General features: G+C 36.5%; 1 protein-coding gene across 3 annotated transcripts in view; it reads right to left on the bottom strand.

The window, feature by feature from the left end:
• LOC106662707 overlaps positions 1-18,842 on the bottom strand; it is a 45,529-nt gene that overhangs the window by 18,977 nt on the left and 7,710 nt on the right. For all 3 annotated transcript variants that reach the window (XM_014386946.2, XM_024225281.1, XM_014386945.2), the window contains 3 exons: positions 17,699-17,886; positions 13,009-13,841; positions 3,554-3,658 (listed from right to left, as the gene is read on the bottom strand). In XM_014386946.2, the coding sequence (XP_014242432.1) occupies positions 3,554-3,658; positions 13,009-13,841; positions 17,699-17,707 (947 nt within the window). In that variant the 5' untranslated portion in view covers positions 17,708-17,886. The remainder of the gene's footprint in view (positions 1-3,553; positions 3,659-13,008; positions 13,842-17,698; positions 17,887-18,842) is intronic.

Here is an 18,842-nt window from a genome sequence, read left to right on the forward strand (position 1 = left end):
GTAAACAGAATATTTTATATAGATTTTTTTTAATGAAAACTTAAAATCCTGCATTATTTTCCGGACAACCCAATAGTAAAACAGTTGTACATATCAAATCGATGTTGATCGGAAAAAATTCGCTCTTTAGTTCTTTTTGATTAGAATACTGAAATTAAAGAATAGGTACTATTGTAAAATTTATTTTCTTCCACGAATTAAGATTTGATTTCATTATGCGAGTTTGACAAAAAAATGATTGAATATAAAGAATAAATTCACTAGTTTTCATGGTCCGCTTGACCAATTAATATCTTTCAATTAATTAAAGTTTTTATCTCAACTAAAAAATTTAATTAATTGAAAGATATTAATTGGTCAAGCGGACCACGAGGTTAGTGAATTGAATAAGTTTAAAATGAAGTATGCGTTCACTAAAAGCTCTCCGTGGCCATTTCATTTGTCGCCGAGAATCGAATTGATTACACGACATTTGAAAGATGTCAAAAAGGAAGGAAAATTCAAAAGGTGGGGTTGAGATGGGAAGTTATGTAGTGTTTGAGTGGATCGAAGTCACGACAGCTCAGGTGGTGGGTTCGAATCCCGCTCGTGACATTGAATTTTTTATTCTCGACCAAAATCCTTAATTAAATAAAGAATAAAGGCAATTAATGTTTACTTTAGTGAAGAAGCAAATTATTGGAATTAACAACGAAACAAACGAAATCTATTCTAACGTTTTTCGCACAAATGTCAATTTAGGAGAGTGAAGAAAACGTTCTTCCTTACATCCTATGGACTGATGAATCCACGTTCACCTCTAACGGCACACTAAACCGTTGGAATTTTGAACGAGGGCATAGGAAAATCCGCAAATTTAGTACTCTTGTCATCATCAAGTGGTTGACAGGATCAACGTTTGGGTGGACTTCTCGGAAATAAATTTATTGGGCCTTATTTCAACGAAAATAATTTAAAGGTACTCAGTTCCTCAATTTTTGAAGGGAGATTTTACCAACACTAGATTAAGTTCCTCTGCAACAAAGACAAAGAATGATTCTCCAGCTTGATGGATGCCCCGCAGGCAATTATTCGCAGGTAAGACGTTATTTGAACCGTCACTTCCGTGATAGGTGGATAGGACCTCTTGGCCCGGTCTGTTGGCCTCCTCGGTCACCCAAGTTAACTCGACTTTACATTTTTTGTGGGTCCATATAAAAAACAGTGCCTACACCAATTATAACCCAGCAACCTCAGTTGAAGAACTCCGGCAAAGTAGTGAAAAATGCTTGTCAATCCAACTCTCCTGACTATACCGCTACTTTTTGCCATAACTTTGTCATTCTTTGACCAATTTAAAATCCGTTTTCAGCGTAAACAATCGTTTAAAATAACGTGTCAGGATGTATAGGATGGTATTTGAGATTTTTAAGTTGAACTGGGCCTGAGGTACCCTGTATAATTTTTCTCCAAACAAGGTAAAAATTTAAAACTAGACTAAAATATAGTAAACACTATTTTTTGTTTTTTGATAGCGTCATTGGTTCAAGACAAATTCAGCCGGGGCATCTAAAAAGGACACACTGTTTACAGAAATTTTACTTAACATACTTATTTTTCACACCATGTCCATAAATTTTTTAAAGTTTTTTTAATGCTTTATAGAATGGTTAATTTGACGGGAAAAAGCTATGTTACTCCTGATAAATCGCTATTTCCTATGACAAGTTGCACCTCTTAAAGAGGGGACTTTGTAAGTTCTACGATTCTGTTGGTTTTTTAATTATATTTATTATGTTCAATTTCTCCCAAAAACTGGGCGGATACACTAGCCAATAAAATAAAATAATTAAATAAATTTTTTTAAATTCACTAATTTTGTAGTCCGCTTGACCAATTAAATCATTACAATTAATTAAGGTTTTTCATCTCAACTAAAAATCTTAATTAATTGTAATAAATTTTTTTCTTAAGCCGAATTACCAGATACCTATATAGTGAAATAGAGAGTCGGAATAATATTTGTCTATTTTTAACATGTTTGAGGCATTTCACATTATGCACTCGCATAACTATTCTGAATACAAAACACAGGTATACTTCACTATGTATATTTTAACGAAAAAATATTTAAAAAATGTTACAAATCGTACGGTATGCTCACTTGGGTACCCCTAAACCCAGCAAGTCCCGTATGAATTTAAGGAACTTCCTTTTAAATTTAATTAATTTTTTAAAAGTTCAGTACAATAGAAGGTAAACAACGAACTTTTATCACGTAGAGAAGTTTCTTTTGCCATTTTATCTAATCTAACCCTAAATCAATCAACACCCACCTGTTCAATTGAATTTATTTTCTCTGGGATTTCAACAACAGGGGGTTATCTGATGAGTTTAAGTTCCGATTCTTCAACTTAGTGTAGGGAACTTAAACCATCTGTAGCTATCAAGACCTTGTTCCTCTGTTTAGATCATAAGTAACTCCTTTACGATATCGGTGAATGTACGCAACTTTGAGCAGTTTAATTAAGGATTCATGCTCGTTGAGAGGGTCGAAGAATGCGCGACCATACCAGTTCCCTTTTGATCTTCTGGCTTGCGACTTACTCTTTGTAAGTCCAAAAACTTAAACTGAACATTTTTTCCATCGAAATACCGAACCAAAGTAACCAATGTTCACATTAGTAATAGACAAGAATGAAAATCAATAAATAAAGATTGATTAACGTATTAAATTTTGTAGTGTAAAATAGTTTATGTGAGCGTTATAAGTTGATAAAGTAAAAGACAAACATTTCAAGAATTTAATTCTGAACTATCATTGAGGTCAAATCTTCAATTAAATATAAATTTGAACTCTTAGAACAATAAAACTATCTTAGAAAAATTTCTCCTATGTCGTAAAATGATCTTGAGATAGGAAGAAATCGAGGTTTTATTAAGCTAGGTGTCAAATTTTATTACCCTTCACCACAGGTAATAAAAAAGTCAGTTTCTTTTTTATAACAAAACTAATTAAATTGTTCATCAACACTTACGACTCATGGTAGAAAGCACAGTGCTCTTCACAACTTCGATTGTGTTTTGCACGAGTAAACGACCTAATTGGTGTAAAAATAATCGCGACGCTACTCCGTTTGGAAATCAGGCTAAAAAGGAAAAGGACAGACATCCTGTTGTCGACCCTCAAGGACGCCTTACACAACTTTGCATTTCTCCTCGTTAAATTGCAAATTTTTTTTGGCGTTTAATCTACTCCTTTCTTCCCAAATGTAACTAGTTTTCGGCCACTTCATTTTCCTTCCAATGAATCATAAACCACGATAATCGGCTATTGAGATTCTCACTGTTTGCAATAATATCGTTAATAGAAGTCATTGTTACAAATGAGTTTCAGTTAAAATTACTAAAAACAATTGAAGTTTTGTAAAGTAACCAGTAAAGTCAATTCAATTATGACATCTGGGAATGTATAGTATCCCTGATATTGTCTGTCAGGGCAGCAAAAATAGAATCCAAATTCGACCAGGTACATCAAGATAAAAAAATTATAAATTAGACAAAAGAAACTTACTCGGTTGCGTTGACGACGAGGATGCTCGGGCTGAAGGCAGCGACAAGAAGTCCAAAGGGTATCACAGTCGCCAAGAGTTTCAACACACTCTTCCATTTGTTATTTCTATAAATAGAAAAATGCGCGTTAATCAATACAATTCTATAAATTAAAAATAATAAAGTAACATTAATTATTAACTTCAAGAATTAATAACTTTCTCTGGATTTCTACGGTGCAGTAATTAAACTCGACTAATTAAACTTTAATGCATCCCAAGAAAAGGTTTATTTTATTCCTTACAGTCACTTCTGGGCCAAAGCACGCGCAAGTACCTATTATGCAAAGAAGGTTGCACGATGTGTCCCACGTAATAGAAGCTTGTCATGCCTTGGCTCCTTACAAAGAGCGTGAAGGCATGCCACCGGATTTAAAAAGGGTTCTCGGGCACATTAGCGAGTTTCTATGGAGGACATGGGCTTTTTGAATTGTATATAGATTTGTCTCATTTTTTTAAAGTTGAATGGACGTATTTATTAGTGTGAGTGGAGAGGGGCTGTTGCTGTTGATGAAATATAGCGTCACCATCGTCGCTCCATGGTGGGAGGGTGTGTTTAGGGTCGATGGCGAAATATTTATAAAATTACTCTATCGACCCTAATTTAGATTAGATTATTGATATTGCGTGTAGATCGGCGGAGGAATATCAAATACGCCGACGATTATCGGAATGAGTGCAATGTATGAATGTATTTATTTGTGTGACGGTATTTAGAAGTGTGGTGTTCAGTGACCGTTAGTTAATGATTATTTGGAGATAGTGAGATGCGGTCGGGTGTGACGTAGGTTTAGAAAAATATTTTCTTTATCTTGCCAATGTTTCGAACTTCATTGAGATCATCTTCAGGGCTTAAAGTGTTTGTTTTCTGTGTAGATGTGTCATGATTGGGTGTCGTGTGAAGGGCAATCTCAATACAACACCCAGTAATGACACAGAAAACAAACAATTTGAGCCCTGAAGATGATCTCAATAAAGTTCGAAACATTGACACGATAAAGAAAATGTTTTTCTGAACCTACGTCACACCAGACCACATCTCACGATGTCCAAATAAGTATTGTAGAAGGTAGTTCATTTTAGGCTAGATGCGATGGAGGGTGAAATGACTCAATTGTAGTCAGCTTCCGTTGAATCCTAACCACGTTGGTCGGAATGCGGCGATCCCCTGGGCATCTGATTTAAGGAGGCTTTTCATAATTATATAGATATGAATCTTAAATTTGCATTCGGAGCTAAATGTGACGCATCTATAACATCAACACGCTCATCGTTGATATTGTTGATGGCGTATTGGAAGGCAAATACGAATGAATTTTTTTGAAGAGAAAGATCCTCGGAAAACCAATCTGCGAAGGATTCTATATGCTCTTAAAGAGAGACAGCAGGGTCAAGAATTGCTTTAAACATTTTGATGCCATCAGCCAACAGCAGAAACGTAGTTAACTTAAAAGCAAACGCAACATCATTGAAAAACATCAGAAATAAAATCCCCGTGAAATACAGAGAATTTCGATTGTTTCTAAGGTAGCCCCATAGAAAAGTACTGAGAACCATCTACCATTGAGAAAAGAAGTCAATCAGCTGAGAAGAGAGTTTGTCAGCTCAAAGGCTAAGGTAAAATTGTATGATCGACATGGTCAAAAGCTTTAGACATGTCTGAATAAAATGAGTCAACTTGAAATCCATTCCCTAAAGTCTCCAAAATGGATCCCTGCACTAGGTTAGTAGTTGTGAAGCGGCCTCTAATAAATCGATTCAGTTGGCTAATAATTACTGATCTGACGGATGGAGTAAGGATGTTAGCAAGCAATGGTTCAAAGACCTTAGCTATAAGAGAGAGCTTCTAAACCGAGAACTATAAACTAACTTTAAATCGAGTACAAAGAATGTTGTTCCTTGGTATAGTAATCCTAAGAGAAGCTTGCATTTTTATTTATATCCTAAGTGTTCTATGACTCAATGTTTTATAAACGGTATTACAGTATGGTATGGTATGGTGAAAAAGAATACTAGGAAGTGGGGTTTGTGCTCCCCAAGCACTGCAGCCTTTTGGCTTATTTTACCTTCCTAATTCCTTAGTTCAGTGCAATAGACTCAATCCTTCTCCTTAGAAGTATCAGGTCATTGACTTTCGCTGAAGTTATTTCCATATGTTAGGTTAAATCTCCATTAAGCTGTTGCTTCGCATACGGAGATGATATGGGTAGTTGTTTCCTCCTCCTCACTATATAATCTGCAAATGGGATCATCGTTGTATATACCCATGTTGTGTAGATGTTTTCTCACATGCCAGTGACCGGTTAGTAGTTCTACCACTCCTCCGAGTTGGGCCCTCTCCAATTGCAGCAATGATTTTGCCAGTCTTGGTGAGGGTTGTTTCATCATAAGTTTACTATGTCTAGTACCGCTACAGTTTTTCCACTTCTCCTTTTGTTTATTTTGGATCCATTCTGCGATGGAGCATTCTATATTTGTTCTTGTTATCCCAAGTTTCGGGGGCCTATGTATGGTCTTGGAGATCCTCCTCTGGCCAAACTATCTGCTTTCTCTTTAACCAAAATTCCCCTGTGCCCTGGCACCCAAGATATCATCAGGTTGTTGTATTTCCCCAGGTTTTGGAGATTTTGGATGCATTCACTGACTGATTTTGGTGTGATTTTTTTCAAGCATTGGCTGCTTGGCTATTAAACGGTATTAAACACGAGCAATTAATATTTGGATTTAACCCTATCTCAAAAAAATGCCCAAATCAATGAACAATTTCCCTGTATAATACTTCTAAATTTATATGGGTATGAAACTTTTATCTGGCTTATTAGTTATACCATTAACACTTTATGGCCCAACGTTGCTTCAGCAACTTCAGCAACCAATAATGCTAAAGGTTAGAGGGAAATCACGTGAGATTAGCTTGGCGCCAAATAAATCAATGTTGCCAATACAAGGGCAGAAACAGAACAGGAACCGCCCTAAATTCGCGGGACTACCCTTTAGCAAATTTGGTGTTGCCATGAGGTACCTTTGGGCAATAAACGGTTAATAAAACTTCCAAAATAAGAATCTATTATAATCGACCACGTTTAACAAAATTTCAAACCAAATTATATGGAAAATATCAGTACAATTCGAGAAACAGGTTCTTGGCGAATCTGCTAACTTTCAATTAATTCTGACATCCCAATATATTGCGAGGCGTGCTTTCCGTTGAGAAAATAATTAATTTGTCCTGCCACTAAAATTTAAGTCATGGTGTCAAGTACCTTTTGTAAATTAATCGAGTTCTTCTTTTCTAACAGGAAGCACGGTGAAAATCGAGGAGGAACGCCGTGCCCAGACCAGGAATGAAGGTACGCGAGGGAAAGCCTCGCCGGAAACGCTTGATAAAACATTTTTTTCAAAACACTTTCATTTTTACAACACAATAGTAAAAACTAAGCTAGTAACTAACTAGTACAATTAAAAACTGAACAGTTTTACAAGGTAATAAAAATTAAAAACAGATCGTAAATTTGATTCTTTGAACTACTCCTTTTTAGAACTCTACTTGAAACACATTACACACCAAATATTATTTACCATAATTATTTAAAACCAATTTCCAGACCAGCCTTTCCTGCAAATGGAAGTGGGAATGGGGGAAATCCTTGTCAAAAAAAGGAACAGTCCGCAGGAGTGCCATTAGGTTTGGAACGGCCCGAAAATCAGGTACTAATCTGAAGACCATGCAATTTACCACCGCCCAATTCAATGTGAATAGAGAATACAAAAATGCAGCCATTGCTGTTGTGTCAAATAGTCAAAAGATCATCGTAACAGTTGAGATGGTTTACGTTGCAAAACCAAATCAATAAAACAAAGGCCAAAAGCACCTTCATCCCAGAATATGAAGAAGTGGTGGGATATGAAGATCCTCCTAAGGCAGATGTCCTGGCATGAAAAAGAGGTACAACACCCTCGACGGGATCTGAACCCTTCTGCGGATTATCAGAGAATTTATAATAAAATAGACTCTATGTCGAGAGGAGGGTACTGGGCTCAAGAAATTCGAAACAATTACAGAACGCATTAGACAGCTACCTTTCATGAGGTCTCTACAGACTCAATCTGAGAAATATCTGCATTAATAAACACATGTCTGTAGATTTTAAAAAGGGGGTAGAATAAACTTCAACACTTTTGCTGAATATTCTGAGAGCGAGAGAGAGAATACTTTATTCTGGAACTAAGATCCCAGAAGACTAAGTCTCCTAAGAATAACAGTAAGAAGTAACAAAATTTGTTATAAATCTGGCACTTGAATTAACGGAGGTTTGACGATAATACATAGTGAAATTAATTGGCATAAAGCACATAATACAAAAGATAAAAAGAGAAACAATAATATCAATAAAAAGAATTTATGGAAATATGAGGGATTAAGCCAGGATAGTTCTGAACGCAGTCTGGCAGTTCATTAGACTTTTCAGATGGTTTTCTTGTTCTCCTGAAAGTCCACAATAGGCGGATGCAGTCGAAGATGGAAAAGATGAGGGAAGAGATAAGGAGTGGGGAAATGTAGAAGGAGCCAGGAAGGACGGAATTGAATGAGGAATGCAATACAGCAGAGATGTGTGGTTTCCAAAGGTTTTGGTCGAAGGTAACCCCGAAGTTTTTATCGTGGAGAAGAAGGAAATAGGCTAGTTGTTGATGGTGAAAGGAGGGATGAGGAAAGATTTGAGGAGGTGGACCCTATAACAATAGCTCTGCACTTCCTAGCATTTAATTCTAGGTTGTTTTTATGTGCCCCTTTGTTTATGAAATTCAGATCTTCCTGAATTCTGCGGATAGCCAAATGTAGATCGGAAGGATGGAAGAACTTATAAATTTGAGAGTCATCGGCACAGGTGTTAATCTCAGTGCTGAATAGAGTCAGGAAGATCATTGATGTAAATGCTAAACACAAGAGGGAAAATGCTAGAGCTTGAGGAACACCTGAAGTTAAGGGAAGAAAGGAGGATATGTTACTGCTCCTACCATTACGAATGGTTACTGCTTGAAAGCAGCAGGTAAGAAAATAGTGCCCCCCATCGGATGGTACAGTTGGAAAAGGAAAAGTATTCAAGTATGGATAGGACTGAAGAAGGATCGATGGAATCAAATGCTTTGGTACAGTCTAGGAGAATTAGTACAGTAAGTTTTTGTTGGTTCATTGCGGTAGGTTGCTAGTAATTTTAACTAAGTCAGATTGGGTGGAGAAATAATATCGGAAGCCGGATTAAGAAGATTGAAATTTTCTAGACAATTGGTGATATGACATTGAACTAACTTTTCAATGGGTTTGGACAGGCTAGATAGGATTGATATGGGTTGGTAATCGTTAGGGGAAGTTTGGTTGGGAGTTTTATTAACGGGGTGCCCAAGTTATGTAAGATCCTAAGATATCTTTACGTTGAAGACCAAGATGTACTCAATTCAATCTGAAAAGAGAACTATAAGGTAGTGAGCCAAAAGGTGATCAGATAATTCAATTCGATTATTGCAAAACCAAATAATTCAATCTGGTATTCAAAACATAAGACTTAACCAAAGCTTGCAGGTGTTGAGGGATATGAAGAGACTGATGTCCTTGCAAGAAAAAATGGTGGTACACCCCGACAGGATCAGATCTTCTGCGGACTATCATAGAACTACATTTCTGACTAGCAGATGTTTTGGATCCAACACTGGTGTATGCTAAGTACGAACAAGTAAACAATTAAATGACGCTGTAGGAAACAGCCCTGAACTTTGAGTCAATTGTTAGGTCATATATTCTTCAATTTTACTACCTTTGAACAGTTTTACGATCAAAAGGAAATCTTCATTTTGATAGTACATCCATTTTTGTTACTTTACGACTTTGTTCCGAGTTAAATTAAAATACCGTTGTTTCAATATTCAATCAAATAAAAGCTTAATTAAAGTGGCAGAAACAGTAAATGTGACATAAGAGAAAAAACTCTCTTTCGACTGAGCAGTGTTTATTAAATGGAGGGTGTAATTAGAGGATAAGAGGAGGGACCATACCGCTTCCTGTCTCCTATCAATTCGAAAACTTTCTTTACAAATATGCCAGGGGCCCGGCACCCCTCATCTCTCGGAAACTTTCTCCCCCTTCCAGGGTTTACTCGGAGTCGAAAGAAATGAAAAGTGACCGTCCTCTCGAGGAGGGGGCTTCCAGCCGAAAATGCACGACGTTTCTCAGGCGCGCATAAGCAATATCACCCCGCAGCGGCTGTTGCCGTTTTACCAACATTTTTATGATTCACCGTCGAAATATGCTAACACATCGTCAATCCGTGCCCGAAGCAAGTTCTGACTTACCAGAAATCAAATCATACCAGATGAAGTCTTTTTCCTTCAAACGACTTCATTCTCATCTTAATCTATCAAATAGAATATCTATGACGTGATTGGAACAACAAAAATTCTAACTTCAAAATTTGTAAATAGAGACCGGATTTTTATGCAGTTGCATATTTAGTTTGCCACCATATACGTCCGAGGAAATCAATTATATCCGAATCATGTGTCTAGGAAGCTGTAGGTTAAATTTTATAGAGCATATTTATGAATATCGCATAAAATTGCATATTTGAAGGATTTTTATGTAAAATCGTATTTATCGCGCAAAATATTTCAAATATTGTATCGGTTTTCGGAGGAAGCATAACAAAAATCTAAAAAAATAATAACAAGTTGACGAAACGTTGGTTTATTTTGAAAAAACTGAAACAGGCCGCAACGACGGGACGAGAACATTCTAGCAATACCGACATAAGAATAGAAAACCTCTTCTTAGGCCTTATTTTCAATATTCAATATTCTCATAAATTTTAAGTGACCGTACAATTTAAAGTACAATTTCACAGAAGACAATTTAGAGAAGTACTTTAGTTACTTAACATTAATTATACTCAATTAGTATAAAATATATTATTTATGTAAATGAGAAAATGTATATATTTTTGTTAAATGTAAATAAACTCTAGGGGGCGTCGGTGGCCGCAACGATATAGCGTTGACACGGCGTTCATCACTGTAAGATAAAGGTCCCGGGTTCGAATCCATCGGCCCGGCATTCGAAACCGACATACATACAAATGGGCTTTTTTTTCAAAAACACCGGCACCCCGAGGGTTCAAGTAACCTCGTGATTTGGAGGGGACTTTTGAATTTTAATTATTTTTAGTTTTAAAGAGTTTTAATATCTATTTCGTTTAATTATCTATATTTCTGTTTAAAGTTACTCTGATGGTAAAACACTGGTTTATTGCATATCATTGCATAGTTAACGTATTAATACTGTATATTATTGCATATTTCAGGGCTTTCAACTACATATTTTATGGCATATTTTGGCAATCTTTACTGCATAAAAATCCGGTCTCTGCTTGTAAGCTTAAAGGTTTGATGTAGTTTAAACACCATAGCGAAACTGTGTCGTTCGTGAATATCATTCCCTTTAACCCCATGACTAATTAAAATATAGCTTCATTCATGCATACAAAGTAGTCAAGATTTATTGTATGTGCAAATGTTATTGACATAAAAATTAACCCACGTATTTTTTTTTTTTGCTTTGTTTTGGAACATTCAGCAAGAGTACAGACCTATGAAGTATCAAATTCCATTTTTTAGCATGACTAGAAATTCATAAAGCAATAAATAAATAACAAGTAACGAGAGCAATAAAGATTGATAATAATAATAAAAGAATAAAGATATATTAATAAGAATAAAAAATTTCGGTACGAAAACAACAACAGCAAAGGATAACAACAACATGAATAAATAAAGGTGCAGACCTACCAAATAACAAATTACATTTTGACAAAACTAACAATTTGAAGACACAAACTAATAAATTAATAACAAGTAACAGATGCAATGATTAACTATCAACTAACTGCAATAAATACTGCAGAATAAATACAGATCAAGCGCTCGGGAAGCTAATAGCCGTCCTACGAGGAGGGGATCTCTGCCGGCCGCAGAAAGCCATCCCCGGGGAGGCTCTCGTCCACAGTTTTACACAATTTAAAAGGCTACTGTTCTTCATAAAACGGGTGTTTCAGGAGGATGTGGATAAAAACCATTTACAAAATATGACGCATTGTCCTATGGAAAAGTCCACATCCCCCCCCACATCCCGGGGACTAAATGCCCAACGCGTTTAGAGAGCCCGACCCGAAGACAGCCCCGCATCCGGGCTGAAACCCAAGGGGATTGAACCGACTTCTACCTTAACGATTTCACGTTTAAACGTATTTTTTAGTTGGTCCTATTTAACCAAAGTAATGATTTAAATTGAATGGTATTAAACCGAAGGTGGTAGGTTCGAGACCCGCTCGTGACCGTAATTTTTGATCTCAACCACACTTCACATAAAAATTATAAATCATTTTAAATCATTACTTTGGTGAAGTTGAAATTATAAATCAATTTATTAACAATTAACTTAAGAATGTGAAAAGTCTAGGGGACACCTTTTCGTATCTTCTTCGGACGCTGAAGAATCCCCACCAAAGAAAAAGCTCAAGAAACGCAAAATTATGAAGCCAGAGAGGGAGGGGATAAAGCCACAAGTGAAGCCCACTGAGGAAAGGGGTTGCAAAAAAACGGTGATACGAAAAGAGCAGTTAGTCACTAGTCACTGGTTATCGATTGGCTTTTTGTACTTTCCGAGTTCTTTACCTCAGCGCAATCGACTCGGTTCTTCTTCTAAAAAGTACTTGGTGTGGTAAAACTATATGCGCTGGAAAAAAGCTATTTTTTCTATAGCTAATTAGTTGTGTAATTGTATTAACTGTATGGAACAATTGGAATGAGGATATAAAATTTAAAACGACACATTTTATCCTTTGGATTCTCGAGAATCCCATCCAAAGAAAAAGTTCAAGAAACGCAAAATTCTGAAGTCAAGAGGTAGCCGCCACGGGGAGGAAAATCCCAAGTGAACCCCTCTGGGGATGTTTTGCACAAGGCCGGTGCTACCGGATAGTTAACCACACAATAAAGTTAGTAATTGCTTGTTAGTCAGTGGTCGTTGGCCAGTGCCCAGTTGTGAGTTAGAAACTGTGTTTTGAATGCGGCAGGGGTTGGTTGAAAAAATAGAGACGAATGGGTCAAAGTTTTATTAAACTTTTTTCTTCTTCCCACCTGAGTTAGGGGGTGTCGGACTTTGGCTTTTTAAATTTTAAGTAGTTAATAAACGTTATTCTGAAATGTCAAGACCTGGATTACTATGGAATCAGAAGAAGGGCTAATTACATCTGGTCTTTAAAATTTAGGGTTTGAATAAATATCTTTAAATGGCGTTTCTTTCAATTAAATTTATCTATAAGTTTTGTTTTGATATCAGGAAAGTTATTTATGTATTTTTTTGCATACTCACTTGGGTTCTAGGTGCTTTTTGTGTTCGTCGAAGGGCGCTAATCCGTGGTGTGTGTAGACAGGGAATTTGGGACGGTCGTCGTGGCCGAAAGGGATGTCGTCTTGTTCTTCGCTGATCGGCTTCTCTGAATGCTGATAACCGTGGAATGGCGGTTTGTATTCTGTGATGGAGAATTTGCTACCGCCCGTCGGGAAATGCTTGTCGGGGAAGACGAACGGGTACTCGGGGGTCTTGGTCGAGGTGTACAAAGTCTGCACCGTCGGGCGAAACTCCGTCTTGTAAATAGGCGGATAGGTACTTTTCACCACCGTTTCCGGCGTCGGTTTGGCCTCGTGATTAGTCAGTATCTGCGCAAAAGGGTCCGGCCTGTGTTTCAGACCCTCCACGTGGTGGTAGCCTTTGTGGTGCAGGAGGTATTTGTTCTGGTAGAGATGCTTTTCGCCCACCGTGTCCGGAAAGACCTCCCCCACGGCCACCCCCCTGGGAAACCCTTTGTCGTGTATCACCCCCAAGAAAGGGCTCGGGTTGAAGCTCGCGTGATCTGAAGTTTGAGCGAATTGGGAAAACGCCGAGAGGCCCAACGACGCGTCCGTCTCCGGAGTTGTAATTATGTCTACGAAAGAAGCAGACGTTTCTTTCGTGTCGTTGCTCAAAACGGCCGCAGACGGGAGCAGCCTCGACATCGAACTGGCCGGAGGAGGTGTGAATGTGGTGTTGACGCATGTTCCGTTTTTGCAGTCGGGTACGGTAGCAGCATTTGCGGCATTTTCCTCACATTTGACCGCATTCATCCATAATAACAGCCACACCGATATTGTTCCTACACTGCTTGTCTGCAAAAAAAATTCAAACATTTCACCTTTAATGTTTGCTATGGGATCAACCAGCCTTCAGTACGATGTTGTTTAGGATTCGGGTTGAAGACCACAACCCGAATTCTAATTTCATCTTTAGAATCAATGATCATCGTGATAAATCGTGTTATGTATAATGAAAATACCCAGTTCCTTTAAAGCATTGTAGCCGAAGACGTAAAAGTCCGAACATCGAACTAGCAGTCGGAACCGACAATTTTATATTAAGTAATAACATCACTCGAGGGACAAAAACAATTACGCGCTGGTAGGCGGTTCCTAATCAACAAATTTTTTATTACAATCAATTAAGGTTTTTAGTTGAGATAAAAAAGTCAATGCACGAGCGGGATTCGAACCCACGATCTTCGGCTAGATAGGCCGCTGCTCTACCACTTGAGCTATCGTGACCTCGACCCACTCGGACACTACCTTCCCATCTCAACCTCACCTTTTGAATTTTCTCTCCTTTTTGCCATTTTTCAAATGTCGTGTAATCGGATTGGATTCTCGGCGACAAATGAAATGGCCACGGAGAGCTTTAGTGAAGTATTCTTCATTTTAATTCATTAAATTCACTAATTTCGTGGTCCGCTTGACCAAGCGATGAGATGGGAAGTTAGTGTCCGAGTGGGTCGAGGTCACGATAGCTCAAGTGGTAGAGCAGCGGCGTATCTAGCCGAAGATCGTGGGTTCGAATCCCGCTCGTGCCATTGACTTTTTTATCTCAACTAAAAACCTTAATTGATTGTAATATATTAATTGGTCAAGCGGACCACGAAATTAGTGAATTTAATACATTTTTTATTATTTTTTTTTTATTTCCGGTATATACACAGTGTGCACAGACGTCAATACTTCAGGAGGTTATCCTAGATGTCAAATTGGACTAAAAAGTCACTATGGTCCAGTCTGAATTGTATTCGAGATATTTTACTTTTCAGACTACTTCAAGCTTTCACAACCATAAAGACTCTTGAAATGTTAACCCACTGTAAATGTTATTACATCAATAGAAAGAGTATTAAAAAAACCCATGAGGTTCATTTGTGTTTTTTATGTAACCTTAAGCAAATTATACATAAAATCAGTCAAAACATAAACTTTTACGAGTTCACAAAACGACAAGAACTTTGTGTGTGTTTTTGTTTTTATTATAATTAATTTATAACAATAAAGCTCTTGAAAAATCGACAAATTGACTTCGTGATTTTTCTAATGTATTTTTTTATTAATCAACCTTTTTATGTAAGGTTTTGGTTGGAATGAAAAAGTCAGTGTGACGAGGGGCATTCGAATCCACGACCTTCGGCTCAGTAGCCGGGTCGTGGGTTCGAATCTCCCTCGTGAACTGACTGTTTCATTTCAACCAAAACCATACATAAAATGATTAATTAATTGAAAGAAGTAATTTGGTCAATAGACCACTAAATATAATGGATATTTTTTTATATTTCTGATTTTATTTAGTAAATTGAAGTAACGTTTAATATGCAATATACTAAAACAAATAAGATAGGACACACAGTTGTTGTATGCTCTTATTGTATGCAGATTGTCACGTAAACAGATGTCAATACTTCAGAAGGTTGTCCTACTTGTCAAATTGGGCTAAAACGTCCCTATTGGCCAAAGTCTCATTCACAATTGTATGCGAGGTATTTCACTTTTTATGTTACTTAACCTTTCACAACATTATTTCATAAAGTCCCTTGTATTTCATAAACTTAATCCTACCGTAAATTTTATTACACCAATAAAAGGAGCAATAAAAATCCTCGATGAGATTCATTTTTGTTTTTATTATAATCTTAAACAAAGAAAATATAAAATCATTAAGAAGATAAACTTTTACGAGCTTCCAAAATTCTCATCTAAAGTTTAAGTAAGATTTTCTTGGTTCTGTAACTAAAAGCAGAAAGGTTGCTCCTTTAAGCACATTTACTTAATTTCTCAAAAGTCCTAACCATTGTAAAATTAACTTTCTTGAAGGTTCGTTTCCTTTATGAAGTTTTTTCTTTAAGGGTTTATCTTGTAAATGTTTGTGTTTTCGTTAAGGTTACAGCAAAAAATGAACCTCACAGGGTTTTCAATGCTCTTTCCATCAAGAAATTAATCAAGTTTACGGTTATATTAATACGTTAAAAGTTGAACAATAGGACTTCTCTGTCCAATTTGACACGTAGGATTTCTCCACGTCGTTTTCTCGAGAGATTTACTATTCTAAAGAAAGTAGAAAACTTAAAAGCCAAATGGTTCATTGTGTATAACAACGCAATTTTTTAAAAAATATATTTATTTTTTAACAAAGAATTATCAGTATTATTATGTGAAAAAGTCTCATTAAATTAGTCAGTAAATGCATCCAAAATCTTCAAGACAATGGGGAAAGGTCAATCTCAACACATTCGGAGTTATTTCACTTTTTCTGATTTTTTAAGATTTCACGAACTTGCTTCAAATAAACAATGATAATTGCAAAACTAAAATGTTGTGGACAAATCCGTTGATATTAATGAAAACTACGATAAATTTCCAGTAAGAGTTTTAATAGCGAGAACTTTGAAAAAAAAATTTTTTTTCAAAAATGAAAAACTTACTATGGTACTTTTAAACTACTATTTACAAACCAAAAGACCAGTAAATATAAGAAAATCCAATATTTCAAAAAAAACCTAAGGAAAGTTCATCATCCGTACAAAACAATATTAAATATGTCTACAGATTGACATATTTAAGTTTTCTTCAGGCGATCTTAAATTTCCTGGAAGACCGACTTTGTCTTAACATTGCCAAGAACTCTCAGTAATAGTGAAAAAAAAAAACTTAAATTTGTAAATCTGTAGACAAATTTAAGATTGTTTTGTCCTGAAACTTTCCCCAGGTTTTTGTTTGTTTTTTTTTGTGAGATTTTGGATTTTCTTATATTTCCTGGTCTTTTGGTTTATAAATAGTAGTTTAAAAGCACCATAGAAAGTTTTTCATTTTTGAAAAAAAAAATATTTTTCAAGTTTCTCGCTATTAAAACTTATTGGAATTTTAACGTAGTTTTCAATGATATCAACGGATTTGTCCAAAACATTTTAGTATTGGAGTTATCATTTGAAGCAAGGTCGTGAAATCTTAAAAAATCAGAAAAAGTGAAATAACTCCGAATCTGTTGAGATTCGGACCATAGTTATTTAGGACTTTTTAGTTACTTTTTATATTCCTTTTTGAAATTGGAATCTACTGGCAAAGTTTGTAACACGAGTAATCTGATGTTGAATTTTAGCCCCGTTCCATATAAAATGTCAATCCTACTGTAAATTTGATTACACCAAGAAAAAGTGCATTGAAAACCTATTCAAACTGCAGTAAAATATGTCAGAAAACGATGTCAAATTTGTATTCTTCAAGAAGGTGGAAATTTTGAACAATTAAGTTAATAGTGAGAAGCTTTTTTTTATCTAAAATTCAAATTTGTAACATAGACATTTTGTTTAATAATATTTTTACAGAAATTTCAGAATCGTAGTGTTTTTTTTTTTAACTGTAACCGAAAAATTAAATTTTTAGCAGATAAACGTTATTTTTTAAGCATAAATTAGGCCAGCTTTTCTTTAAGCGATATGTCTGCCAGTATTTGCAGAACCAAGACAATCTTACTCGAATTTTATACAAGAAATTTGGAAACTTAGAATATTATTAGAATTCATCAAATTTAGAGATTTTTTTAAAAGAATTTTATGTGATAAGACAATAGATAAAAGAGTAAAAATGAATAAAGTTAATATTATTTACATCTCGAGTATTACAGTCCACTCATGTTCAACATAACAAAGACGGACACTCACCAAAAACATGTTTGCACTTGAGGTTAGACGTAAGGACTGCTTCCTTCCTCCTGGCGATCCGGATTATATAGAACATTGTTTATGAGCAGTCATTGTCTGTGTCTAAAATCCATTGTGTGTGCTCATGCGGGTTGTCATCGTGCATGACGGGTCGGCTCTTCTCTCCAGACAATCCTTCCACCTTTCATCTGATAGGCAAAAAATTGGAATTTCACTTATTACGCAATTTGTACACCGGAATTAGAGTCCGTTTTCGAATTGCTTTTTCGAACGTGTAAGTAAATAAACTGCTGTTCTGCTTTGCCCCTGGCAATTTATTAATGTGAGAAATTATCAGCGTGAGACCTATCGGGTACCCTAAAGATATGAGAACAAATCCGATGACATATTGTTAATTCCCGATTGGTATCTTGATCTTCAGGTCAGCCAAACACTTCGTTTGTTTCTTCTTCAACAGAAGCATTTTTGAACATTAGAGAAGATTCGCCTCCTATGATATAAAAATAAAATAGCTAAGTACAACTAAAAATAAACTTACCCATATGGCCAATTGTTCCTAACCAACATCATACTCATCTTTTCAATAAACCTAGCGATAAGATAAGCTACGATACTTCATGATAACAATATCTCGATATAAGAGCAAATCAAGGACCAAAGAGAGCTTGGGCCTTGGCATGCCCAGGTAACCAATTACCGAGACTGTGCAATGGGTGCTCCAAGGAGAGTCCAACTGACCCTTCCCAACCCTTGGTTGCAAGAGGGGTTTCCAGGCACAAAATAATTATATAGCCTTGAGAACGTGATGCACTCCCTAAAGCACAAGTTACGAATACAACTTTTCTGCACATGATCTCCTTGAGCATCTTCCACGTGCATATGGAAGATAGGACGAAGGAAGCATAGCATGCGAGGATGCAAAGACTACGCCTCCCCTGTCCCTCGAAATGCATTAATGGAGTTGTTGGCTTGCGTGCTAGCTGCGGACGGGGGGGTGCTAGTTCAGCGGCACACGTCGGTAGGCCGTTAGGGTACAGATCCTGTCTGCATAACCTGTACGACGGGATATACAGTGTCTTCAGTTCCAAGCCCTCGTTGGCCATAGGTGAGACCCCTGGCGGGTCTTAGGGAAGAGCCTGTTGTT

The sequence above is a fragment of the Cimex lectularius genome, unplaced genomic scaffold (genome assembly GCF_000648675.2).
Source record: "Cimex lectularius strain Harlan isolate CLEC.00 unplaced genomic scaffold, Clec_2.1 scaffold45, whole genome shotgun sequence".
Lineage (NCBI taxonomy): Eukaryota > Metazoa > Arthropoda > Insecta > Hemiptera > Cimicidae > Cimex > Cimex lectularius.